Genomic DNA, 25,871 nt, shown 5'->3' on the forward strand with positions numbered 1-25,871 from the left:
ATCGAATCAACTCGGGTTTCAATCTGGTATTGGTTGTCAACATACACACCGTGTTCTTTCTTCCGCCCTTAAGAATAGCCTGGCTGAGGGGTCGCCACTTTATATATGTACGTTGGACCTTTCTAAAGCTTTTGACAATATAGTTCACAGTCAAGCTTTTCTTTCCCTTTTTAATAATGGTGTAAATCTTTCAGTCATTTTTCTTCTTCATTTTTGGTATGAGGATTCTTTCCTCTGAATTAATAAATCTGGATCTCCGTTTGTCCGTTTATGTCGGGGTGTCAAACAGGGAGGGGTTTTATCACCTAGTATATTCAAAATATGCATTTCTGGTATTTTAGATGAAATTAGATCAAATTATTTTATTGGACTCTCAGATGTTTCTTATCTTGCTTATGCGGATGATCTTCTACTTTTGTGTAAAAATAAGCAAGGTCTCTCGTTTATGGTCTCAAACGTTTCACGTCTATTTTCTAAAATTGGTCTTTCTCTTAATGTTGAGAAATGTGAATTTCTAGTTTTTAATGGCCCGACTTCCTCTAATGATCCCTTAGCTTGTCCTGGTTTTTCTGTACCCTTTGTTTCCGCCTTTCGGTGGTTGGGTATTACTGTTACTAATTCAATTTCTTGCCTACGGCAGTGCACTGTTCGTGATGTTCAAAAGAAAATTCAAATGGGCTATTCTAAGATAGTTGCTAATCGAGGGAAGTATAATAGACGTGCACTGGGTAGGATATATGCTACATTTTGTGATCATTCTGTCCTTTATCTTTCTGGTCTTTATCCCCTTCTAAAGAAAAATGATGTTAATCAGATTCGGACGTATTTTTTCAGATATTGTAAATTTTTACTTTATCTCCCACCTTGGTATAGCAATGGTAAGATAATTCGTAAGTTTGATGTCCCTGATATAAGTGCAAAGTTGGCCTTCCTGCATGGAAGGTTGTCGGAATCAGCCTTTTATCGTTTATCGCCTCATCATCCTTTGGTCCGTCTGATCGTTTAATCTCATTGTAGCGTAGAGTTTTTTCAATTTGTAGTGTATTTTACTTGCAGTGTATTTCATTTTCTTTTTTTCTTTTTTTTTGTGTTACTCCACAAGTGCCATAACTTGTTATGATGTGGGTTATAAATAAATTATTATTATTATTATATACCTCCTTAGCTTCAATAGTTCTCTCATTACTAAAGAATTTGGAGCTTACACCTTATTCTTGTCTTAATTCTAACGTCTAAAGTTGGCCAGCCACAAGAAATTCAACTTTTGAAACAAAAATATGGAGAAAAAAGGCTGGATAATAACTATCTTCAAAAACTAGATAAGTCCTGGTTTGAGACACTGATAAGCGAAGCCCTGATTTGGTGCCCAAACGAGCTAAGCCCAAGTTGCACCTAGTCCTCCCACATTGCTAACTTTTAATCCAGAAGGTGGGCAGGTTGCACCTTCCTTGAAGCGGGATTGTGCAAGAATTTTAATCTGGAATATTGGATGCATGAAATTGGCCCATTTACCCTCTACAACTTCTGTCCCTTCCACCGCCAACATTAAGGCGAAAATATTTGTTTGTTGTATTTCATTAACAGAAATTATCCAAGGATTTTCAATCTGCATCATTCGAAAACTGAAGTGAACTACCGGGCCCTCCAACATTACCCATTCCACCGCCAACTTTTTAGCAGAAAGGTAAGTGTTTTGCACCTTAGGTATGTTATTTTACTGATCTGATTCAGGCATATTTCCTTCGGCCAATGGGACATGAGAATGAGGATCAACTATTCCCTTATACAGCCTTCCCGATAAAGTGCACAGATCCACTTAAAACGTGTTAGGTAAGTCCTGTGGGCCAAGTGGACGGTTTTTCTAAGATCTGTGCCATTTCGAAGCCCTCTCTACCTTCTTTATATTATTACCCTGATTCGCTTGAGCCTGACAGCTAAGTAATTATAGTGAAGGAGACGTTACGCAATAAATTTTATACTCTTAACCTTCATGATATGGGAGCTAGCAGAGTTCAGAGCTTCAAAGTTTGGAAATTTTGGCCTATTATGGAAAGTAATTTGTAAGTAACATTTGTAGAGCACATTCAGCGTCAGGATGGGGGGAGGGATAGATAGGTGGACCAGCTGGCATTGTTGGTTTGCGATATGCATTTGAGGGTTCAAAAAAAAAATTCCATCTCTATCTCGTAGAATAACTTATAATCAATAACGGATAAAAGGAATAAAAGGTCTACCTTTTATTCGTTTCATATACATTTGAGAAAAGAATTAACTTCATAGATCATGTTTTTATGTTTTAAAACAAAGTACCATAATGTCAGCTTATACGCATAGTACTTTTTAAAAGTAACATCATTAATGAGTGTCAGGAATAGAGAATAAAGTTGGAATTAAGCAGAAATGATTCACTTTCAGACCGTTTTTGTCCAATTTGTCTTCAGTTTTTGAATATACGTTTATTCTTGGGAATTACGATTTAGCAAGTTTCTGAAGTAAGCAGCTGCAGTGTTACATCAACGACAAAGAGACAAAACCGAAGTTTTTCGCCTACTTCACTTTTGTCTGTGAAGCCGACCAAAGGTTCCTACCCAAGCAATTTAAGCATATTTGCTTTGAAAATTGAGATGTGACATTTTCTTTATTTCACTTTTGGGTTTCTCTACCATAACTCTTTTCTGAAAAAATTGTGCTTGTGTAAACCACCTTTTTATTTTACGCATTTAAGTTAAGTTGGTTTAATTTTCAGTAAATCTAAGTCATTTCTTATCTGTGATATCTTTTTAGGATAACCTTCTGTTGGACATGTACCTAGCACCACACGTGAATTCACTTTATGCACAGATTAGAAGTAGAGCCCTTATTCAGTACTTCAGGTGAGCTTACACTTTCGGTCTTTTACATAGTCTCCCATGATTAGAATTTCGATTAATTTTGGACCGTATTCGTCGGTAAAAATGATAAAAGAAAATGACAAAAATGACTATAAAACAGGAAACAGATGAAGTGTCAAATTCTAGATCCGGAACTAATGACACTTAAATGCTGCACTGTCAATATGGTCAGCCGTATCGACTTTTTATGGTCGAACCAGTGTTTCTGATCTTTATTTTCATTGCAGTGCCCAGTGACAAAACAGGATGAGCAATTCGTTCCATTCCAGCAATTCAAATTCAAAAGCATTCAAATACAATGGATTGTGTGTGTGTGTGTGTTGGAAGGGGCCATCCAATTTTTCTTTGTGTTTGTGTGTTTGGTTGGGGGGGGGGGGATAAAAAGGTCTTCAGAAAGTGTCGAAGAAGAATAAGCAATGTATTAGGAATTTGCCAGCTTATGAAAATCTCATTATTCAAGACAGAAACATCAGAAAAAGTACCTTTCTTCCAATTTGAACATTAATAACCACAGAGCACTACTGGTGAGGAATTCAAAGGCATTGCTGTATACAAAACGATTTGTTACGATTTTCACGTTGATTTCGCTTCATCAGGAATGGATTCAGGAACACACTTGACAACTTTGCTATTAAGGAAAAATATGCTGCCACTGATGAAGCCAAATAAGCAGACAAAAGAGAAAAAGCCGCCCTCCACAGAAGGGTGAATCCGCCTTCACTAAAGATTATTATTCAAAAATGGTAGGCAAAGCTCAGTAAAGATTAGTTGAAAACTTGAGAAACAAGAGGCTGATTTTTGTGTCCTGTAACAGTGCCTACCAACTTCAGATCATAAGACGGAACTTATTTCCGTGAGCACCAGTTTTGGATGTACGATCTTATATATCATGGTATCTTTCATAAAACAACCATGGCTCACATGTCTCTGGAATGGGGAGTGGAGATAAATAACAGGTGAAATCATAATAGAAAAAAATAAACAGGGCTTGAATGAAACAGAACAGGTGAACAAAAAAAAAGAAAACCTGTTTATGTTTTTATTCTGTTTTTGGGAGATATAGAAAACAGCTGTTTTTCGAACACCTAAACATTGAAGAAAAAAATTGTAAATGTGAGTTTTGGCTTATTATCGTAAAGTTATTTATAACATCGGTTGTTCAAGCCTTAAAGCTTATTGTTTAACAATTGTGCTTTCCCCTTGTTTAGGCATTGTCCCGGCATGGATAAGTAACAGATAAGTAGAGGTGGAATCATTCTTGCTCCTCCACATATCTAATCTTGCTGACTATTTTGAAACTCCTTCACTTCATTTTGACACCCGTGGCTCACAAATTTGAAATATGTTTATTTCAGCTTTATATTCTTACTGCACATCTCACTCGGCTGCAAGCAATATTAAACATATTGATTACAAATTCCTGGAGCGCCTAGTTCGCTTGGGAGTACAACAGTGATCATACTTGAATTGAAAAGACTAAGAAAACCTCTATTATTCTTGTCAGAATTCTAGGAGCCTGGGTAAGCATTGTGGTGTATGTGGTAGGTAAAATATCAATGCTTGAACCTTATTCGAAGAGAAAGACTTCTTGTCTTGGGTCAACTTTTCAAGCAGATTTGTACGAAACAAAGCAATGAAATTAAAGTATAGTTTTTCGTGGCTAAACATTCGTTGTATTTTGTATGGGAAACATAAGGAATTCTAAATTTAGAAGGAGCCGCTTTCAAGTAGAGAATTGGCGAAAAAATGGACGGACAGTACCAAAAGGGCTGGGATAAAAGTATCCAAACGGGAAGTTGATACTCAAATCAAAATGCAACGGTCAATGGTGCCCCAACTTTAGGCTCCCCTAGCTGCCACAGCGATACTGTGGGGTAGTTCTGTCGATGACGTCCCAACTAGAGAGATTGTGTCTTTCTTTATACAGGAACCTTGTACACGACACTTGAACAGTGAATTTTACAACCTGAAAAATCATGATTCGACAGTGCGGAAGATAAGCAGTGAGTCTCGTACTTAGTGCTCTTATGCTTTCTTACTTTGGCCACCCTTTTCGTGATATAAGCCTATATGATTTGGATGCTCTGAGCCAAGGTTGCCAACTTTTTGGTACCTGAATCGCCTCTGAGCATCCAAAATTGCGTCATTTTTAATGACGAAAAAATACTTTGCTTCCAACATCTCTGGAAAAACCCAAAAAAAGGAGAAAAAGCAAATGAAAGTACATCTTTTTTTATCAAAATATATGTCCAGTTGGGACATGTTTCGTTTTATGTCATAAGTTTACAAAATATCTCCCTTTCTTTGTGATTTATGTTTCGGCACCTGGAAACTCTATCCTTTTTGACATAAAAATGTGTCCAGTTGGCAACCCTGCTCCGAACACTAGTTCAGTCCGGAATAATGCAGGGAAACCTATTTTGATAGAGTGTGTTTTGATGAGAAGTTGGTCAATTTTGAAATTACACGGAAGGGAACACTGTACTTGAAGACTCGTCTTTTACTTCGGCTTATCGAAAATAATTAAATGTTAGATGGACTAAGTAAGTCTGTGCAGTATTTTGTTTTTTTATGTCTGGCAAAATGGCTCTATTGCTGAACCTGCTTGCTCCCTTTCCTAGAGAATGTTAAGCAATCGAAATTTCAAAACTGAAGAAAGTAACTAAATGTTGCATACGAATTGTTATTGAAAAACCAAAAAAAAACAAGTCCCCTTTATTTCACCCCTAGATTTGGAAAAATTCTTTATTGAGGAAATCTGTATTAAAGAATTTCCATTGAAACATGTGTCATTTGATATTTTCATTGAAAATAATTGAAAATACGTCAGAGTCTCGCCCACTTAGATTTTTTTAAAAACAAGGAAAAATTTTAAACACAGGGAAGATTTGAAGCTCCTTTTAGAACTATCTTATTAGTTCTTATGTCCTGTGGTGGCGCAGTGGATTTGACCTTAGCTTGGTAATACGGGACCCAGAGATCGAATCACGCTGCAGGATTGCACTGCAGGGCCGACGCAGGGACCTTAGTAGTCAAGAAGCGTCGTTAATTCTTAAATATTAGTTTTTATGCCTCTTTTTGTTATCACCGAAATCCTCTCTGTTCACTTCCTTATTCGTGGAACGATACCCTTTTTTAATGGTTGAATAGCAAGATGAAAAGTATTTTTCCACATTGTTTGTGAAGAGCAAGAATTTTGTTTTTAGACGCAGTCCAATTCCACATAAAAAATATTACTGTACACCAAGAGTATATTCAAAACTTTTTGTTCTTCATTTTATTTGTATTCTGACTAGTCATATCTTTGATTGCAATCCAATCAGTCAATGCCTGTAGCCTGGATATCAAACTATAATTAATTAATTAAATAATTTTCAAGGGAGGTATGTGGTCTCTCAGACCACTTTTAGGGGAACATATTCTTGTTTTCTGCCTTCTTGTGTACAGGTATGATGCATTTTGTCTAGTATCTCTCAACTTGCATGCTTGTGCTTATGTTATATATTATAACAGGTCCTATTCAAGTGCTGATCTGCGCATAATGGCTTCAGCTTTTAATACAACTGTTAGTGACCTGCAATTGGAGCTCATCCCCTTGATTCAGAAAGGTCAAATTTCTGCACGAATTAATTCAGAAGAACTTATCTTAAAAGAGCACGTCATTGATGAGAGGGTAGTCACTTTTGAAACTACAAGAGAACAGGGAAGGGAGTATCAGCGATTAGTGAAGGTTGAAGTAATGAGAGCCTTAGCTATTAAGCATGGAATTTGTGTGACGGTAAGTTGTTCTTTTTCGATATCTGCTGCACAAGCAATAGTTCCTTTGCCTGCTGTTGAAAAAACAAAGTTTTATGGGGTTTTTTTTAACGATGAGTGCTCTGGACGAGGGACAGGAGGCATGGGAAAATCTCATCCCCACCCACTCTGGGCTATCATGGTTGCAGCGGTAGCTGTAATCTAGAAAAAAAAACGAACCACAACGCATAGTAACCAAAAGTTTAAAAACGCGTTTGAAAAACACTTGCTTGTGAGAAAAATTTACATTTGCAGCGATCCAGGAGTGGTAATTTATCTCGTTCGGTCTTTGTAGTAAAATATTATTTCAAAAACAAATTTATGGGAATCTTGAAAAACAACCCACATCCCTAAAAATTGGTGTCGGATAGAAACTAAAGTCCCCTGGCTTGAGCAACAAGAAAAATCACTTTTTTGCATTTTTTGCAAAATCATATTCCTACTGAATCACAGAATTGCTCCTTTTTCTTTTCCTCTGCTGCTAGCCGGGCACTGAAACATCTTGGAGAGCTGTTTAAGGACTCATTTGAAAAGGAAATTATAATTGGCTTTTGTAAATAGCAAAAAATAATATTTAGAATAACCTTCAATTGTTCTATGAAAACTCCATCTTCGCATACAAGATGCTTTTTTATTCGGTGTCATGTCATATTTGAGTGAATCTGCTGCCTGATTCTCTTGGGTTTGTTTGCTAAGGAAATGCCAAACACTTTTTTTGTACGTTTGATATATGGTTACTCTAAAAATCAGGGTCGCAGCAGTAGCGGTAGCCTAGTAAGAGACGATCACGTCCCATACTAAGAAATACAATTGCCCATAACTCCTAAAAATAATGTCAGATCTAACTACAAAGTCCACCAATAGAACCAAATGTCCGAAACTCCTTATGAAGGAAAATTACAGTCCCTTGGCTTCAACAGCAAGAAAAATCCGTTGACTTGAAAAACCAGGAAACTGGCTGCAACCATGATATTTTCCATCGACAGTATGTTTTTTTCCGTTTTTTCCTTTTCCCGAGATAGCTCGGCACTGGAAAATCATAGAGGGTTGTTTAATGGCTCATTTTAAAGAAAATTGCCAGATCAGGCCTTCTGTAATTGAGAAAAAAAATAATAAATCAATATTTTTACAAAAACTGCATTGTCATTTACAAGGTGATGAATGTCGGCATAATCGTAGGTTGTAATCATATATGACTTAAAAAGTAAATGCTATATTATGATGTTAGCTATAACGGCGTCAGTATATTGTGATGTTATACCATTAGGATGTAAATAGGTGTTAGATTACATTGCATAGCCACTATTATTCCGTAATTGGTCATGGTTTATATAAAGGATCAGCATAGTTCAATATAAATGGGGACATTGGTATTAGTAGTCGTAGAAATATTTGAAACCTTGTACAGAACAAACCACGATATGATATAATAGCTAAAATCTAGTAAAGAACGAGCTCTAGCTAATAGTAACATATTAGTTAAAAACATCTCATGAAGAAAAAGTCAAATGAGAAGGAATTTTCATACGAAGCCGATTCAGGAATGATAACTACTGTTTCCATCAATCTTAATGGTAAAAGTTTATTGCGGAAGCAAATTTATGGGAATTTCGAAAACTAGTCCGAAACCCCACAGAAACGGTGATAAGAAGTGTAAATTGAAATGACCATAGTCGAAAACCCTTGTTAGAACAAGCACAGTCCCCATCTTTACCAACAAAGAAAACTAATTTTTTGCATGCCAACCAGGGATGTCTCTTGTTTTATTCTATTTTTTGTCATGAAAAGATCTATTATTACGTCACGATTTTTTGCTTGCTTTTATCTTTCATAAAATGTTAGATACGATTTTTATTCTCAAATGAAATAAATGAACAACTTTTCAAAAGCAAATGTACTTTTGGATCATGTTAAAAACTAGATTTCCAGGCTTGTGGCAACTGCTATAACCGAAAGCTACATTTTCGCATGCATTGCTATATAATTCTAATTTACTGTACACCGGCGATTACACTTCTATCAAAACGTTTGTCCACAATTTGTTAGAAAAATCAGTTGACCCTATACATTATGACGGTGCGGTGAATGAGCTATGTCTCTTGACTAAGATTTAGTGGTTCAATCCCGCCTGTTGCAAGCAAAATTTTCCTTTTTTATTTAAAATAACAATTTTTTTCTGATATTTTAAGCTTGAAGCCTTCGATATTCAATAATTACTGCTACTACTCTGACCCTATACATTATGACGGTGCGGTGAATGAGCTATGTCTCTTGACAAGATTTAGTGGTTCAATCCCGCCTGCTGCAAGGAAAATTTTCCTTTTTATGGCACTTGGTAATTAACTCGGTTAATTAGGAAAAAATAGAAAAAATGAAGTATTTTTAACTTATGAATGGGTGATGGGATCTTAATGAAATTTGATGTTTGGAATGGTATTGTGTCTCAGAGCTCTTATTTTAAATCCCGACTGGATCTGATGACATTGGGGGGAGTTGGAGGGGGGGGGGGAAACCTAAAATCTTGGAAAACAGTTAGAGTGGAGGGATCGGAATGAAACTTGATGGGAAAAATAAGCACAAGTCCCAGATACATGGTTGACATAATTGGAACGGATCCGCTCTCTTTGGGGTAGTTGGGGGGGGGGGGTAATTCTGAAAAATTAGAAAAAATGAGGTATTTTTAACTTACGAACGGGTGTTCAGATCTCAATGAAATTTGATGTTTAGAAGGATATCGTGTCTTAGAGCTCTTATTTTAAATCCCGACCGGATCTGGTGACATTGGGGGGGAGAGTTGGGAGGGGGAAACCTAAAACTTGGAAAACACTTAGACTGGAGGGATCGGGATGAAACTTTGTGGGAAAAATAAACACAAGTGCTAGATACATGATTGACGTAAACGGAACAGATCCGCTCTCTTTGGGATAGTTGGGGGGGGGGGTTATTTCTGAAAAATTAGAAAAAAATGAGGTATTTTTAAATTACGAACGGGTGTCCTGCAGTGGCGCAGTGGGTTTGACCTTAGCTTGGTAATACGGGACCCAGAGATCGAATCATGCTGCAGGAATGCACTGCAGGGCCGACGCAGGGACCTTAGTAGTCAAGAAGCGTCGTTAATCCGATACATACATACATACTTACGAACGGGTTATCGGATCTCAATGAAATTTGATATTTCGAAGGATATCGTGTCTCAAAGCTCTTATTTTAAATCCTGACTGGATCCGGTGACGTTGGGGGAAGTTTGGGGTGGGGGAACCTAAAATCATGGAAAACGCTTAGATTGGAGGGGAATCTTAGAAAATACTTACAGCGGTGAGATCAGGATGACACCGGATGGGAAGAATAAAAACCTGTTTAAGATACGTGACTGACATAACCGGACCGGATCGGCTCTCTTTGGTGGAATATGAGGGGGAGGGTAATTTTGAAAATTGAGGTATTTGTAACTTACGAAAGGGTGACTAGATCTTAATGAAATTTGATATTTAGAAGGATCTTGTGCTTTAAAGTTCTTATTTTAAATTCCGACCAAATCCTGTGACGTTGGGGGAGTTGGAGGGGGAAACCGGAATTCTTGGAAAACGTGAAAATTGGGGCATTTTTATCTTACGAATAGATGATCGGATCTTAATGAAATTTGATTTTTAGAAAGAATTTATGTCTCAGAGCTCTTATTTCAAATCCCGACCAGATCGTTTGACATTGGGGGGAGTTGGAGGGGAAATCTTGGAAAAACACTTGGAGTTTAGGAATCGGGATGAAGCTTGGTAGATAGAATAAACAAATGTCCTTGATACGTGATTGACAGAATCGTACTGGATTTGCTCTCTTTGGGGGAGTTGGGGGGAGGGGTTCAGTGATTTAGCGAGTTTGGTGCTTCTGGACCTGCTAGGAGGATGAAAATTGATAGGCGTGTCTGGGAGCTGCACAATTTGACTTGTTAAAGTCTTTTTCTCAGATTCGACCATCTGGGGGGCTAAAGGGAGAGGAAAAATTAGAAAAAATTAGGTATTTATAACTTACGAGTGGGTGATCGGATCGTAAAGAATTTTGATATTTAGAAGGACATCGTGAGTCAGAGCTCTTATTTTAAATCCTGACCGGCATTAAGCTCTTATTTTCCTTTTTAAATCAATCGATTGATTCTTAGAATTTTGTTAGAGCTCATACCATATGATCTCTTGGCTCTTAGCTCTTCTCGCCTCGTCACAAGTGCCATATGAGCTCTTAGCTCTTGTTTATTTAAAATAACAATTTTTTCTGATATTTTAAGCTTGAAGCCTTCGATATTCAATAATTACTGCTACTATCTCGTAAGGACTTTCTTGGACTCTTTTTTTTGGCTGAATTTTAAAATAATAACAAGAAAATTTTAGATCGCCTGTGTTCTCCCTTTTCTTTTTTCTTTTATATATACATACACACACACACACACACACACACACACACACACACACACACACACACACACACACACACACACACACACACACACACACACACACACACACACACACACACACACACACACACACACACACACACACACACACACACACACACACACACACACACACACACACATATATATATATATATATATATATATATATATATATATATATATATATATATATATATATATATATATATATATATATTTATTTATTTATTTATTTATATATATTTATATATATTTATATATATTTATCATAACACTAATCACTTTAAAGTGTTTATCTAATAAACTATAAAGGATAGGACCTTCGCTAAAGCTGGCCTATCAGCTTAATGTATCATACGCTTGCTCATAATATATTAAACTGAAGACTAAATGGGTCTGATGAATCGGGTACTTTTCTGGTATTAATCCAAAACCAAAAATTTTGTCTATGCATCATCTCTTCCTAAAACCAAACTATTCTTCTCTTAAAACTTAAATCTGCGGCACCTCTAAGCATAGAAATTATCATTGTAGTAAGTGATTGTGCTTCCTACAGAAAAGAAACTAATCGCTATATAATTATAAATACTCACTCTTATCACCTACCCTATAAAAGGATGTATTTAAAGGTTTTCTAAATCGATAGGTGCTTTCCTTTTTCAACTAGAGCTAAGAGCTCATATGGCACTTGTGACGAGGCAAGAAGAGCTAAGAGCCAAGAGCTCATATGGTATGAGCTCTAACAAAATTCTAAGAATCAATAGATTGATTTAAAAGGAAAATCAGAGGCTTAATGCCGGTCAGGATTTAAAATAAGAGCTCTGAGTCACGATGCCCTTCTTAATATCAAAATTCATTAAGATCCGATCACCCACTCGTAAGTTATAAATACCTGATTTTTTCTAATTTTTCCTCTCCCTGTAGCTCCCCAGATGGTCGAATCTGGGAAAACGAGTTTATCAAGTCAATTTGTGGAGCTCCCTCACACACCTACCAATTTTCATCGTCCCAGCACGTCCAGAAGCACCAAATTCGCCAAATCACCGAACCCCTCCTCCCAACTCCCCCTAATAAAGCGAATCCAGTACGGTTATGTCAATCACGTATCAAAGACATTTGCTTATTCTATCCATCAAGCTTCATCCCGATTTCTCCACTTCATGTGTTTTCGAAGATTTTCCCCTGCAACTCCCCCCAATGTCAAAAGATATGATCGGGATTTGAAATGCGAGCTCTGAGACATGAATTCCTTCTAAATACCAAATTTCCTTAAGATCCGATCACCTATTCGTAAGATAAAAGTACCCCAATTTTCACGTTTTCCAAGAATTTCTGTTTCCCCCTCCAACTCCCCCCAATGTCACAGGATCTGGTCGGAATTTAAAATTAGAGCTTTAAAGCACAAGATCTTTCTTAATATCAAATTTCATTAAGATCTGGTCACCCTTTCGTAAGTTACAAATACCTCATTTTTCCGAATTACCCCCCCCCCCCCACTCCACCAAAGAGAGCAGATCCGGTCCGGTTATGTCAGTCACGTATCTTAGACAGGTTTTTATTCTTCCCATCCAGTTTCATCCTGATCTCTCCGCTTTACGTATTTTCTAAGATATCCGATCCCCCCCCCCCAACTGCCCCTCCGATGACGCTGGATCCAGTTGAGATTTAAAATAAGAGATCTGAGTTACGAGGTCCTTCTAAATATGAAGTTTCATGAAGATCCAATCACTCCTTCGTAAGTTAAAAATACGTCATTTTTTCAAATTTTTCAGAATTAACCCCTCCCCCTAATAGAGCGGAATCGTTCCAATTATGTATATCACATATCTAAGACTTCTGCTTATTTTTCCCACCAAGTTTCATCCCGATCCCTCCAATCTAAGTGTTTTCCATGATCTTAGGTTTCCCCGCCCTAAACTCCCCCCCCCCCCAATGTCACCAGATCCGGTTGGGATTTAAAATAAGAGCTTTGAGACACGATATCCTTCTAAATATCAAATTTCATTAAGATCCGATCACCCGTTCGTAAGTTAAAAATACCTCATTTTTTTTTATTTTTCAGAATTAGCCCCCCCCCCTAACTACCCCAAAGAGAGCGGATCCGTTTCGGTTATGTCAATCATGTATCTAGGACTTGTGCTTATTTTTTCTACCAAGTTTCATCCCCACTTTTTTCCGAATTAACGGGCCCCCCACTCCCCCCCCCAGATGGTCAAATCGGGAAAACGACTATTTCTATTTTAATCTGGTCCGGTCCTTGATACGCCTGCTAAATTTCATCGTCCTAGCATACCTGGAAGTGCCTAAAAACCATATTCACAATCATGTAAAACGGTCAATTTATCAGCACCCTCCACTTCACACCTCCCCAATTCATATTTTAATCCTTTTTCTGCTTCCATTACAGTTGACATAGTTTCAAATGATGTATCACTGTAATACTTCTTGTACCAGCCACTCCTCTTCTCCAACACGTCTTAGCTTCTTATCTATATTTCTTACCTTTCTTGCTAAGACTCATCTACTACTTCGGAGACTATTTTCCCAAAAATATTTTATCTACCTTCTGCGAGGTCAATTTTTCATTCTGTACTCAATCGATGTCATAACTTACCGGAAGGTAAGTTATCCCTCCTAAATTTCAGCTTTATATTAACCCTAGACCCTACTAGACGATGATCTTCACTTTTAAACCAATAACAACACTCCTATGTACCGTAGCATCTGGTATCGATCTTGCAAGTTTTTGGTTTCTAATAACAAAAGCAATAACATTAGCCGTCTTACCGTCATGTGAGTACTAATTTAACTTATAGGCTATTTTATGACCGAATACTGTTTTGCTTATAACTAGGTTTTTATTATAAGCTTTCAAGTAGGAGTCTTCTTTTCTATATAAAAAGAAAGAAAAAAACACGAAAAAAGGGGGCAGTTCATTGAAAGTATACATAATAATATAAATACAGTGAAAGTAAATGCAAGAATACATAAAAATAAGCCTAGTTGTGTAGGGGGGGAGGGTGGTTCCAAATGAATCTGTATCTCTTTCTTTAAGGTTTTTTTTTTTTTTTTTTTTTGGCTTTTTCTAACAGTAGAATGATAAGGGGCATAACGGCCAATTCCAATTTTATTTTTATTTTCTTGTTGCCTTATAAGCATTTTAAGACATAAGCATTTTAAAAATATACGAAGATAGTTGTGTGTTTTACATATGCGCTGTTAAACCAAAGAAAAAAATTAATATGGAAACCATGGAAAGTCAATATATGCGTCCTTTAACAGGTAGAATATGACTGAGAACATGAGGGAACTCAGAGAACATGAAATACCAATGTTGTGAACAGCCTGGAACTTTTTTTTTACATATATTCCTCCGAAATTTTGAGTATGGTCTTACTCAATAACTGGTGCGCAGTAATTACCGTATTTGAATATTTAAAATCATTGTTTGAACTTGGGCGGCTTGGGAAATGGCCCGAAACGTGACAAAAGAAATCTGCCTAACGAAATAGTCATTTACGTCTTTTCGTCAATCCAAAAAAAAGTTACATTCTGTTTTTTCGTTTTTTTTTCTAGTCTAGTAATTTTACCTTGCCAAATTTCTATTTGTAGTGATTTTTGTTCGTTTTAATATTGAATTTAGTATTCATTTTAATTTTTCTCGGTTTAGTATTTAATTACTCATCTATATCAGTGTCCGTGACTTTTGTGTTTTAAGTGATTATTTATTTTCATTTTTGTCCGTTGTGGCTTTCATTAGCTTTTTGACCGTAATTTCTGGTTGTTTTAAGTTTGAATTATTATAAGAATTATTTCCGCTCGTCTTAAGTTTTATTATGGCTCTTTACTTTTCTTTGAGAAAACTTTTTTTGCAATCTTGCTTTCTTTCAAACTATTTGTGAAAATTAAAAAATACAGGCTGGCCACCTGATAGTAGGCCCATAGTAAATATATTTTTGAAGAATTTGGGTTACATAGTTAGAAATTAGATGCTAGAAATTGTGAATAAGCTTTTTAATGAAGGGAGAGTAGGCTACCTATTGATCTTAAAAAAAAAACTTCATTCTGCTTCTTTAAAAGAAAGCTGGCGAGACTGTAGTAACTACATGGGTATCAGTTGAATTTGGCAAGAACGATTTGGATGTCATTTCTAATATTAGCAAACTTTATAATCTAGGCAAAGTATCTTCGTATCTAAACATGTAGGATATACTTCATCAGTACTTCTTTTGTAAATGAAAAGAAAAATTAAATTTATTGTTTGTTTTTACAGAAGGATTCTGAGGAACGAAAAGGTCTCTTTTCTGGGAACAGTGTACCCGAGGAAGAGTGATAAATCTTCTTTCTTTTTGCATTTTTGTGATGTGTCAAGCGCGCTTTAAGTCAAATAAATATTCGATTTTTGCAATTGAGCAGATTTCTTTATTGAGCAATGCATAAGCTAAGCAACGCACCGTGTTTTAGTGTTATTAATACTGTTAGGACAGTAAGGGTTTCTTTTGTAACGTACTTAACTTGTTCAAATTGGTTCAAAGCCTTCAGGGGGAGGAGAGTGCAAAAGAATATATATATGTTGGAAATTATGTGTTGGAAATATTCAGTTGTGAGTGCATTTTAACAATTTGCCCTTTGATTCTGAGGAATAGTGAACAGATTGCTCTAAGGAACTCCCTTCTTTTAGATTACCAAGCTCTTAGCATGATACAGGTTTTATTGTAAACGATGAGATTCGACAATCGTTAAAAATCACATTGAAGGTCTGATTTTTTGATTTCTTTTCAAATTCCGTGTCATTAACAAAAATTGATATTTTCCTAAAGTTTGTAATTGTCATATATTGAATTGAATCTACCCTACAAAACAGTCAAACTCCCTTTTAATGGGTTTGAAAAGTGGCATTCCGGGGGATTAATTCATTTGGAAGCTTTTCTCACGTGGTTACCGATCGGCGGGCGCAGCCTTCTGATTAATATTTTTGTCTAGGTAAGTTTCTTAGTGAAGACGCCTTTAGAATGCCGACTTAGCTGCCACGTTAAGACGCTTTTTGAAGGATTAGTCGGACTATTGCCAGGAATTGATGCCCTTATGGCTTGATGTGTCGATGCTCGAGTATCCACAGTCATGAATTTGACGTTCTTTGGTCCCGCAGCAAGAATTGGAGGAGTTTACTCAATTAGTTCATTGGATGAATTTGAGCAAATAGCATCGAGTCCCGCTTTTTATTTGATTTCTCTTACGTTTTGAATTTATCTTTTCATCTAGTCCAGTAACTGCAGTCATGGTTTTTGATGTGATGGTTTAAAAGTTTGAGCAAAACGAGGCTCCATTGGAAAAGCTTAATTTGACAATGATCTAAGCTCTATTGCTTCCTCATGCCACTGTTCTGGTATTTGACCCAGCAAGAAAACATACAGAGGCTTTTGGATATTTCAGTAACATATCTTACAGGAGAAAATATCAGCTATTAACGTTAATAAGCCGTGAGTTAGTTAATGTGAAAAGTAAGAAGAAGGAGAAAGAGGAATTTTTGTTTGGAAGTGGAAATCTACCTGTTGTGGTTGAGTTAATTTACTTGGATTTGTTGATAGAAGATTGGTAAGTGGAGTAAAGAAATAGAATATGTTGACAATAAGGGGAATGAGGTAACAGAAATGGTTGCAAGAAGTTGTGTCAGGCTGGTAGGTCTAGGAGATTCAAACAGTTCATGGTAGCAAGCAGTTAGTAAGGGGAGACTCGAGCCAATAGTGAGTAAAACTCCAAAAAAAGGAACTGATAACAATGAAAGCATCAAATAATGGCTCTTTATGCTGATTAAAAAAAATCCCACAATTTTTTTTGGAAAAAAATAAAGAGCTAAATTTAACCAAAGATAAGCAGAAATAAATTCAAATAGTCTAACTCAAAACAAGCAGAAACTATTACGAGTTGGGCTGACGTCTCCCATGCCTTCAGATAACCAGAACATAATATGTGCCTCCAATATTATTTCATTAAAGCTATTCAAATGGAACAGAAAAGCAGAGGTTATTTGGAGGTAACCTTCAACATTTACATCACACAAAACCTTCATATTTTCTTAATTTTTCAAACTTTTGCTGCTTTTTGGCCAAACCAATCCCCTTTAGAAAATAAGTAGAGCAATGTTATTTTGTTTCAAATCAAACCAGTAGTCACAGGGAATTTTATTGCACCAAAGCTATTGAAACCAAATACAAAAGCAGAGGTTGTTTCTAAGTAAGCTCTAATATTGACATGACAAAGCCAGCCTGGTGTCACAAGAGCTTTTCAAGCTTCTAGATGCATAGCTGCCTTTCTTCATCAGTGTTTATCAGGAAAATCTTTACGGAAGTCAATCTTTCTTTTAATTCTGGCTACGACAACTTCAAGACTTTCAGCAATGTCTGATATATCAGATGGATACACCGAATGGTAATCTGCAATTTCTTCGTGATACGAACGTATCAAGTATTCCCTATAATCTGAAACAGGCTTAATCTATCAGGCTGCATCCAATTAGTGAATTTCTTTGAGCAATTTGCGATTTTACACAATTTCTCTTCATCATCTAGTTTGAAACTATGATCAAGAGGAGTCGTATTGCAAGCCATGACACTTAGCTTATTGCCTTTGGGAAAACGCTCACCGACTAGACCGCCTGGCTGATGAAAAATGTCATGAGAACCGTTGTTTGTGAGACATTTCCAGAAAGCACAGACTTTTACAGAGAGGATATGGCTCTTGACATGCCGTACAAAAAGCCGCTTCAAATTGACTATTGTCCTCAAGTTGCATTGAAACATTGTCTATAATATGGTTTTTATCCAAAGTTCTATAAGACTGGGAATTTATGTCGATGATGGCATCAATATATCGCTGGTCAAAATTAACAGACAATTTGTCCAATTCTGTCCAGCCGAAAGTATTCATTTCTTTTGTCAATGTGTCAGCAATGTATGGGCTCTCAAATATTTTTAGTGATTTGAAAAGCTGATGAAACAGAAAAGACTTCAATCCCGTTTTTTCATCCTTTGGAGCCGTTTGATACGTCTTTCTTAAGCAACTTTCAAGTTGATCTTGGAATTTAGCCAATTTTAGATTTTTACAGACTGCTTCAATTTCAAAGCCAATCAGTCTACTAGTCGTAAGCCTTTTCAAAAGACTAGGATTTTCAATTGCACGCAAGACTTCAGCAATACCTTTTGGTTCAACTTCCTCAATTAAAAATAAATCCATATGACCTTGAATATTTTTTGCATGTTGAGGCCAGCAATTATTTCTTAAGTTGGAAATCACGCTTTCTTAGTTCTGAAAGCTATCTCAAAATTTCAATCCAATGAGTTTGGGGAAAAGATGTGCGTGGGAGGGTGCCTAGGTGCCCTCCAATTTTTTTGGTCACTTAAAAAGGGCACTAGAACTTTTAATTTTCGTTAGAACAAGCCCCAAGCCCTCTCGCAACATTCTAGGACAGCTTGGTCGATACAATCATCCCTGGGAAAAAAACAAAACAAATAAACACGCATCCGTGATCTGTCTTCTGGCAAAAAATACAAAATTCCACATTTTTGTAGATAGAAGCTTGAAACTTTTAAGGTAGGATTTTCTGATACGCTAAACGCGATGGTGTGACTTTTGTTAAGATTCTATGACTTTTAGGGGGTGTTTCGCCCTATTTTCTAAAATAAGGCAAATACTCTCAGGCTCGTAACTTTTGATGGGTAAGACTAAACTTGATGAAACTTACATATTTAAAATCAGTCTAAAATTTTGATTATTTTGGTGTAACTATTGGTATGAAAATTTCGTATTTTAGAATTTCGGTTACTATTGAACCGGGTCGCTCCTTACTACAGTTCGTTACCACGAACTGTTTGAAACAATGGTCAACCTTTGTAACTTACAGCCCCTCCCCCGGGGTCTGTGGGGGATCAAGTCGTCACCAAAGACATAGTTATTAGGTTTTTTGACTATGCTGAACAAAATGGCTATCTCAAAATTTTGATCCGGTGACTTTATGCAAACAATGAGCGTGGGAGGGGCCTAGGTGCCCTCCAAATTTTTGGTCACTTAAAAAGAGCACTGAACTTTTAATTTCTGTTATAACAAGCCCTCTCATGGCATTCTAGGACCACTGGGTCGATACGATCACCCAGGGGGAAAAAAGCAAACAATTAAACACGCATCCGTGATCTGTCTTCTGGCAAAAAAACGTAAAATGTTACATTTCTGTAGATAGGACCTTGGAACTTCTACAATAGAGTTCTCTGATTCGCTGAATCTGATGGTATGATTTACGTTAAGATCTTATGACTTTTAGGGGTCTTTCCCCCTATTTTATAAAAACGGCAAATTTTCTCAGGCTCGTAACTTTTGATGTGTAAGACTAAACTTGATGAAATTTTGCATTTAAAATCAGCATAAAAATACGATTCTTTTGATGTAACTATTGGTAACAAAATTCCGTTTTTTAGAGTTTTGGTTACTATTGAGCCGGGTTGCTCCTTATTAGTGTTCGTTACCAAGAACTGTTTGATACCTGTCTCTGATGCAGACCTGATAAAACCATAGTCCATAATAGCCAAAATTATAAAAAAAAAGGGTTTTTAAGAAACTGTATTGAAACTGTTTGGAATTATGAGAAATTACATTTGTTTTTAGTCCCCTCTATTTTCCGTTTTTTTTTCAAAGGTAATCTCATATAGAAGGCAGAAAATAGTCCACGTTATAGACTGTGCCTGCTTTTTTAGGCACTATAAACTTCTTTCCTTACCCAAAATTTGAACTATTTTTTTATGGTCGAAGGATTTATAAAACTTATTGCATATGATTATTTACTAAACAAACGAATTTGAAAAAAAAAACTCGACTATCGTAAAGTTTTAAATACATTGAGCTGTAACTTTCATATACGAATAGGAAAAAACAAGTAGTAAAAAAGATAATGTAAACAAGGGAAACTTTCAGCCATGAAAGGGAAACGATAAAAAACAGCAGATATGTCGGCAAGAATATCCAAGAACACGCCAACTGTGCTAATAATAATAAAACATTAACCTTCCAATTTATCATGGCACTAAAGAAGGCTTGATAGAAGTCTAGAATGCCTACTTTCTCTTCCGTCATTCCATTTTGCTTGGTTGAGAATTTTTTTTCTCTATGATTATTCCCTTATTTGGTCGAACCAGTATAATCTCAGAGGAAATATTATATTTCAAAATGCACAAGTAATTAAAAATACAAAGTTTTGAACAAGATAATTAGCATCACTTTTCCATTTCTTCTACTATTTTCCTCTTGCTTTCATATCATCAAAACAGGAATGAAGATATATTTTGGGCTTCACTTGAGTATTGTTAAATTCATGTCCCTGAAACAAATCCTACTATTAAAATGAGTAGCAGCGTTTGTTACTATCTTATTTACTATGTATTTTTTTACTGTTATCACCTTATTTGCTCCACTATTTGTTCTATCTCACCAATAGAAAAACAACTGTTTAAACTAGGGTTTTGTGCTATTACCTATGTTAGATAAAGAAACTTTTGTCACGCACCTATTGTGCTTTTTTCTTTAAAAAGAGAAAAAAAAAGTTCTTCTCATAGAAGTAAAGTGCGAAAGTAAAATTATTAATTTATTTTCAAGTTTATGGAATATGTATGCATAAAACAAGCTCAAATACTGACTCGTGAATATTAACCGTATTTATATATTATGGAAAACTAGCGCTTCATTGAAAACACAATACACACACACACACACAAAAAGAAAAATAAAGACAGGTTGTAAAACTGTTGTAAGAGCAGAAAAGTCATGAAGTAGCCTGCAGAAAATAAAAAACTAATTTACAAGGTTTTCGGTAGTCTTTTAAAAGCCGCAACCTCAATAACTTTTTGTACCCAACTTTTCCTCTTGTATACTTTCAAATTTATTTTCTTGTATACTTCAATACTTTCAAAACTTGAAAAAAAAACCAACTATTATATTACCAACCACAAAGTCGTTAAGCAGAATACAAAATGAAAAACTCATTCATAAGGATACTCGTCGGTCTTACAAGCCGTAATATCAATAGCGAGTAACATTGAATTCTAAACTCCAGAAATTTAGTTGCACATTTACTTACAATATGGAGACCAGGCCATGACGCGAATTCCTGAAGTTAAATTATAGCAGTAGCATTTACTTGGACGTGTTCATTCTACGATGTCCTACAACGCTGTCACCAAACATTCATTTTAAAATCAGAAAGTCTGTTCATTCGATTGAGCTCATTTTGCATAAGCTGCACCAAATTAAGCGAATTCAACCCATATAAATATTCTTAAATACTTTGTTTTTCACTTGTAAAAAATCTCTTATAGCGTTTTATGTTGCTACTGTTCAAAAATCATACATTGTATATGTTTTCAGTAAAGCGCTAGTTTTGCATAATTCTACAAGTGTAAGGAGCTATCATGAGTCCAATTATTTCAGCTAATTTATGTTACATAGAGTACAAAGATAATATTTTTTCTTTGCTTTGAGTTTTAATTTTGCTGTTTTCTTCCATCAGAAAAATTTATTTTTTTTTTTTTTAATCACATCACAGCTCCACTACCGTAACCTAAAAGTTGTATTTAGCCGTTTTTTGTGTCTGGGTTTTTTTTTATAATACAGATATCTATAAAGACAGTCTTAAGTAGCAGTTATGAATAGAAAGCGCTGGTCGCTAATAACAGTGAAAAAATTCAAAACAAGTTTTAGAGTTTCTTCACTCTCCTGCAAAATTTACGTTTAAGAAAATGCAATTTGAAATGCGGCAGTCGTGCTTATTGGTTTCTTTTTAATATATTTTTCATTGCATTATAATTTTTTGAATAACGGTACTTTATTCTTAGAATGTTGCTTTTATGCTAAAAGACAGGTTCATGCGAGGCCAAACTACTAACCTCATTTCCTACCTTAACTGAAACAAGGTTATTCTTGTCCATAGCACTAATCACTTTAATGTATTTATTTGGTATTTCATACAAGGATAGAACTTTCGTTAAAGCTCTTCTACTGCTGAATCAAACGGTTGCTCATAATCTATAGAAATGAGGACTAAAGGGGTCTGGTGACTCAAGCACTTCTCAGTTACTGACCTAAGGGTGAATATTTGGCCGACGCCTCCTCTTCCTTCCTAAAACCACACTGTTCTACTTTTAAAACTTTTTCTAAAACATCTCAAGTCCAAAAAGCATCATCGCACTCAGTAATTTGCTTTTTACAGAAACCAAGCTAATGCCTTTATAATTACTGCACTTGTTCCTATTACTTTTCTTACAGAGATGTTCCATTAAAGTTTTCTTTTTTAAACCGCTAGGTTTTTCCCCTTTTTCAAAAACCACATTCAAAATATTCGGCGATTTATCTCTAGCTTCACAATCGCCGCATTAAAACAAAAAACATTTACCACATTATCAGCAACTTGGGCCTTATTACTTTTAATCCTTTTACTAGTATTGTTAATTCTTCCTCATAAAATAAATATTATTCACTTTCAAAGTGTCGTAAACTTGTCTATCTTTTTCTATATCTTTTCCTGTAACTTTATCACGGTTTAGCATGTTTTCAAATTGTTCTATCCATCTCTCCTTAACTTTTTTATCTTATCTTTAACCGTGAAAAGCCCAGGTTTACGTTCCCTTTTAATTTTTAACATACCAGAACAATATTTTACTATTATACCGTGTGGCTGCATCTTCCAGATCTTCAGTAATTTTATCCATGGCCTCCACTTCACATCATATTTTAATGTTTTCTCCACTTTCGATACATTCCTCTTATTTTCCTATGGCCACCCAAGAAAATTTTTTCTATAGCCACCCAAGAAAATTTTTAACAAGCCCCTCCTCCTCTCAACTGAACTTACGGCATTTTCACAAATATTCTTAGCTGCATTTCCAACTTTCCTTCTAAAGACACCATCAGCGACTTCACAAACTATTTTCCGAAATTATTCCAACAATCTTCCACAATGTCAAAATTTAGTTTCTCCAGTTTAGTATTCAACTGTTCCAGGAAAGTTTCTCATAGATTATTATCCTGGAGTCTATCAACTTCATAGCCTCCCAGGAGGTAGTTACCCTTCCTAAGACTCCCCAAAGCTACCTTTTCTGCTCCCAAAAATTTTGAGTATATTACTCTATTGCCTCATTCTAAGGCATCGGGTTGGTTCTTTCCCTTGCAGGGCATTCACAGTATAATTCAAGTAATTAAGTCTTTGTGCATCATGATAACATTGTTGAGTTATCTTTGCTATCTTTTCAGAGTCAAAAAATCGAGCAGACTTGAATTACTTCATTCCTAATTGTTGAAGAGTGCAGTTAGGGACCTTATCCCCAAGCTTTATTCCAAAATTTATCCTACGAAAACTCTGTTTTCTTCATAAAACAATTTTCAGTGGAAACACTAGTAGAAAATCCTGTTATACACATTTTCAGCTTAAAAAGGGGAGGGTATAAAACCCAGCATGCTATGAATTAGGATGAAACAAATTTACCTTGGACCAGTCATAAGATGCAGCATATGCGTAAATATGACCACTGTGGTTAAAAGCAGCAGCAGAAACTGGTTGATCCACAGGCTCTGACGTCTTCAATTTAGTTCTGGCATCTTTGTCCCAGTAGCTGTATCGGCCATCAGAGCCGGCTGTTGCTAGCGTGCCATGTACTGGATGAAATCTAACAGAGTTTACCTGTAAGTACGAGTAAAACAGATAGATTGAAAATGAATCTAGTTAATAGGCAAATTTATTTAATAGCTTTATATAGTGTTTTCTACATCTCTTTTCACTATTTCTTTATATTCCCGGAAGATTTAATTTGAAAATATCTCATTTCTTGTGTCCATACTCCCATAAGTAGCCTAGCCGGAAGGGTTCAAGCCTCCTTCAATACGAAAAATTATTTACAGATGTATTATGTATTTATGTAATTACATAATTAATTATGTAAATTATTATTCTTAATTATGTAATGAATATAAAAGACTTCGTTTCAGCTTTAATTTATTAAACACGCCTGGATTGGTGCAACAACGCGAAGTCTACAGTAAATCTTGGGATAAGTATCCCTCATTATCATAGTCAACCATGCAAATTCACGTATTCTAAAGCAAACCTTTCTCCCAATAGACCCAGTTCTTACAAATTAGCCTAACACTGGGTTCACATAGCTATGTTTTTACGTATTACATACAATTTTGCAGTTTGCACCAGAATGTGGTCATATTTTGCCTTAGCGAAATGCGTCAAGAAGTTTTACCTGGTTTTAATGTCTTAGTGGTGTCAAAATTTTCAAATGAGCAGCCAAAAAAGCATTTGTTTAAAAAAAATCTTTAAATTCAATATAGCCTTTCAAGAAATTCTGGCTTCCAAAAAATTGATCTTGTTATTATTTTCATTATTGCATATCATTTAAAAGTATTATGGTCCATTATTTAGTTATTTGAAAACCAGTCATTCAAAAAGAACTACAAAGCCTAGACAAATGGAAGAAAGGGATAAGAAAAAAAACGATAAAAAATCAACACTAATAGAGACGTTTCACTCAACGAGACGTCCAGAAAACTTACAGTCCCCTGGCTTGAACAAGAAGCAAAATCACTTCTTTTTTTGCATGGGAAGCACTTAGTGGCCTCTATTTCCGTTTTTTCCTTCTTCACTGGCAACGGGGCACTGGAACATCATCTAGAGCTATTTTGGGGTTCGTTTTAAAAATTGCTATGTCTAGAAAACTGCTTTATTTAAGGGCTGATTTTAAGGAAAATTGGCATATCTAGTATCTTTCATAATCAACAAAACACAATATCTAAAATAAAATAAATTTTTGGACAAGAAACTGCATCTTCGCATGCAAGATAATCATAAATAACGTTACAGTAAAATACTTTAAAGGGTGCTCTGGGTAACGAATAGAAACGTATTTTCTTCGTATTTTGTAACGAATAGAAACGTATTTTCTAACGTGTTTTGTAACGAATAGAAACGTTTTCTTCGTATTTTGTACAACTTAAGAATTTTTTAAGTCGAAGAAGTCATAAACGGTCCTGAAATAGCACCCTCAGAACGCGCAGCAGCAAAATTTTAGGGTATTCAAAAAAAACTGAATTAGACAAAACGGCCAACGTTCAATACCTCAGCATTCAAATTTAAAGTCATTCGACTGAGAAACTGACACTTATTACAGATCAACTTTGGGATATTTAAACAGTAGAGTTGTCTACCCAAACAAGAGCTAAGAGCTCATATGGCACTTGTGACGAGGCGAGAAGAGCTAAGAGCCAAGAGATCATATGGTATGAGCTCTAACAAAATTCTATGAATCAATAGATTGATTTAAAAAGAAAAATAAGACGCTTAATGCCGGTCAGGATTTAAAATAAGAGCTCTGAGTCACGATGTCCTTCTAAATATCAAAATTCATTAAGATCCGATCACCCACTTGTATGCTATAAATACCTAATTTTTTCCAATTTTTCCTCTCCCTTTAGCCCCCCAGATGGTCGAATCTGGGAAAACGACTTTATCAAGTCAAATTGTGCAGCTCCCTGAAACGCCTACCAATTTTCATCGTTCTAGAAGCACGTCCAGATGCACCAAACTCGCCAAATCACTGAACCCCTCCCCCCAACTCCCCAAAAGAGAGCGAATCCAGTACGATTCTGTCAATCACATATCAAGGACATTTGTTTATTCTATCCACCAAGCTTCATCCCGA

General features: G+C 35.8%; 2 protein-coding genes across 3 annotated transcripts in view; one reads left to right on the top strand and one right to left on the bottom strand.

Moving 5' to 3' along the window:
• LOC136033863 (COP9 signalosome complex subunit 1-like) overlaps positions 1–15,541 on the top strand; it is a 57,211-nt gene extending 41,670 nt beyond the window's left edge. Inside the window, exons 10-12 of the mRNA XM_065714832.1 lie at positions 2,785–2,873; positions 6,405–6,669; positions 15,407–15,541. Coding sequence (XP_065570904.1) covers positions 2,785–2,873; positions 6,405–6,669; positions 15,407–15,466 — 414 coding nt within the window. The 3' untranslated portion in view covers positions 15,467–15,541. The remainder of the gene's footprint in view (positions 1–2,784; positions 2,874–6,404; positions 6,670–15,406) is intronic.
• Positions 15,542–20,320: 4,779 nt separating this feature from the next.
• The window catches only part of LOC136033864 (mRNA export factor-like), a 44,829-nt gene continuing 39,278 nt past the window's right edge, over positions 20,321–25,871 (bottom strand). For both annotated transcript variants that reach the window (XM_065714833.1, XM_065714834.1), the window contains exons 7-8: positions 23,654–23,848; positions 20,321–20,497 (exon numbers count right to left, since the gene is read on the bottom strand). In XM_065714833.1, the coding sequence (XP_065570905.1) occupies positions 20,414–20,497; positions 23,654–23,848 (279 nt within the window). In that variant the 3' untranslated portion in view covers positions 20,321–20,413. The remainder of the gene's footprint in view (positions 20,498–23,653; positions 23,849–25,871) is intronic.

The sequence above is a fragment of the Artemia franciscana genome, chromosome 12 (assembly GCF_032884065.1).
Source record: "Artemia franciscana chromosome 12, ASM3288406v1, whole genome shotgun sequence".
Classification (NCBI taxonomy): Eukaryota; Metazoa; Arthropoda; class Branchiopoda; order Anostraca; family Artemiidae; genus Artemia; species Artemia franciscana.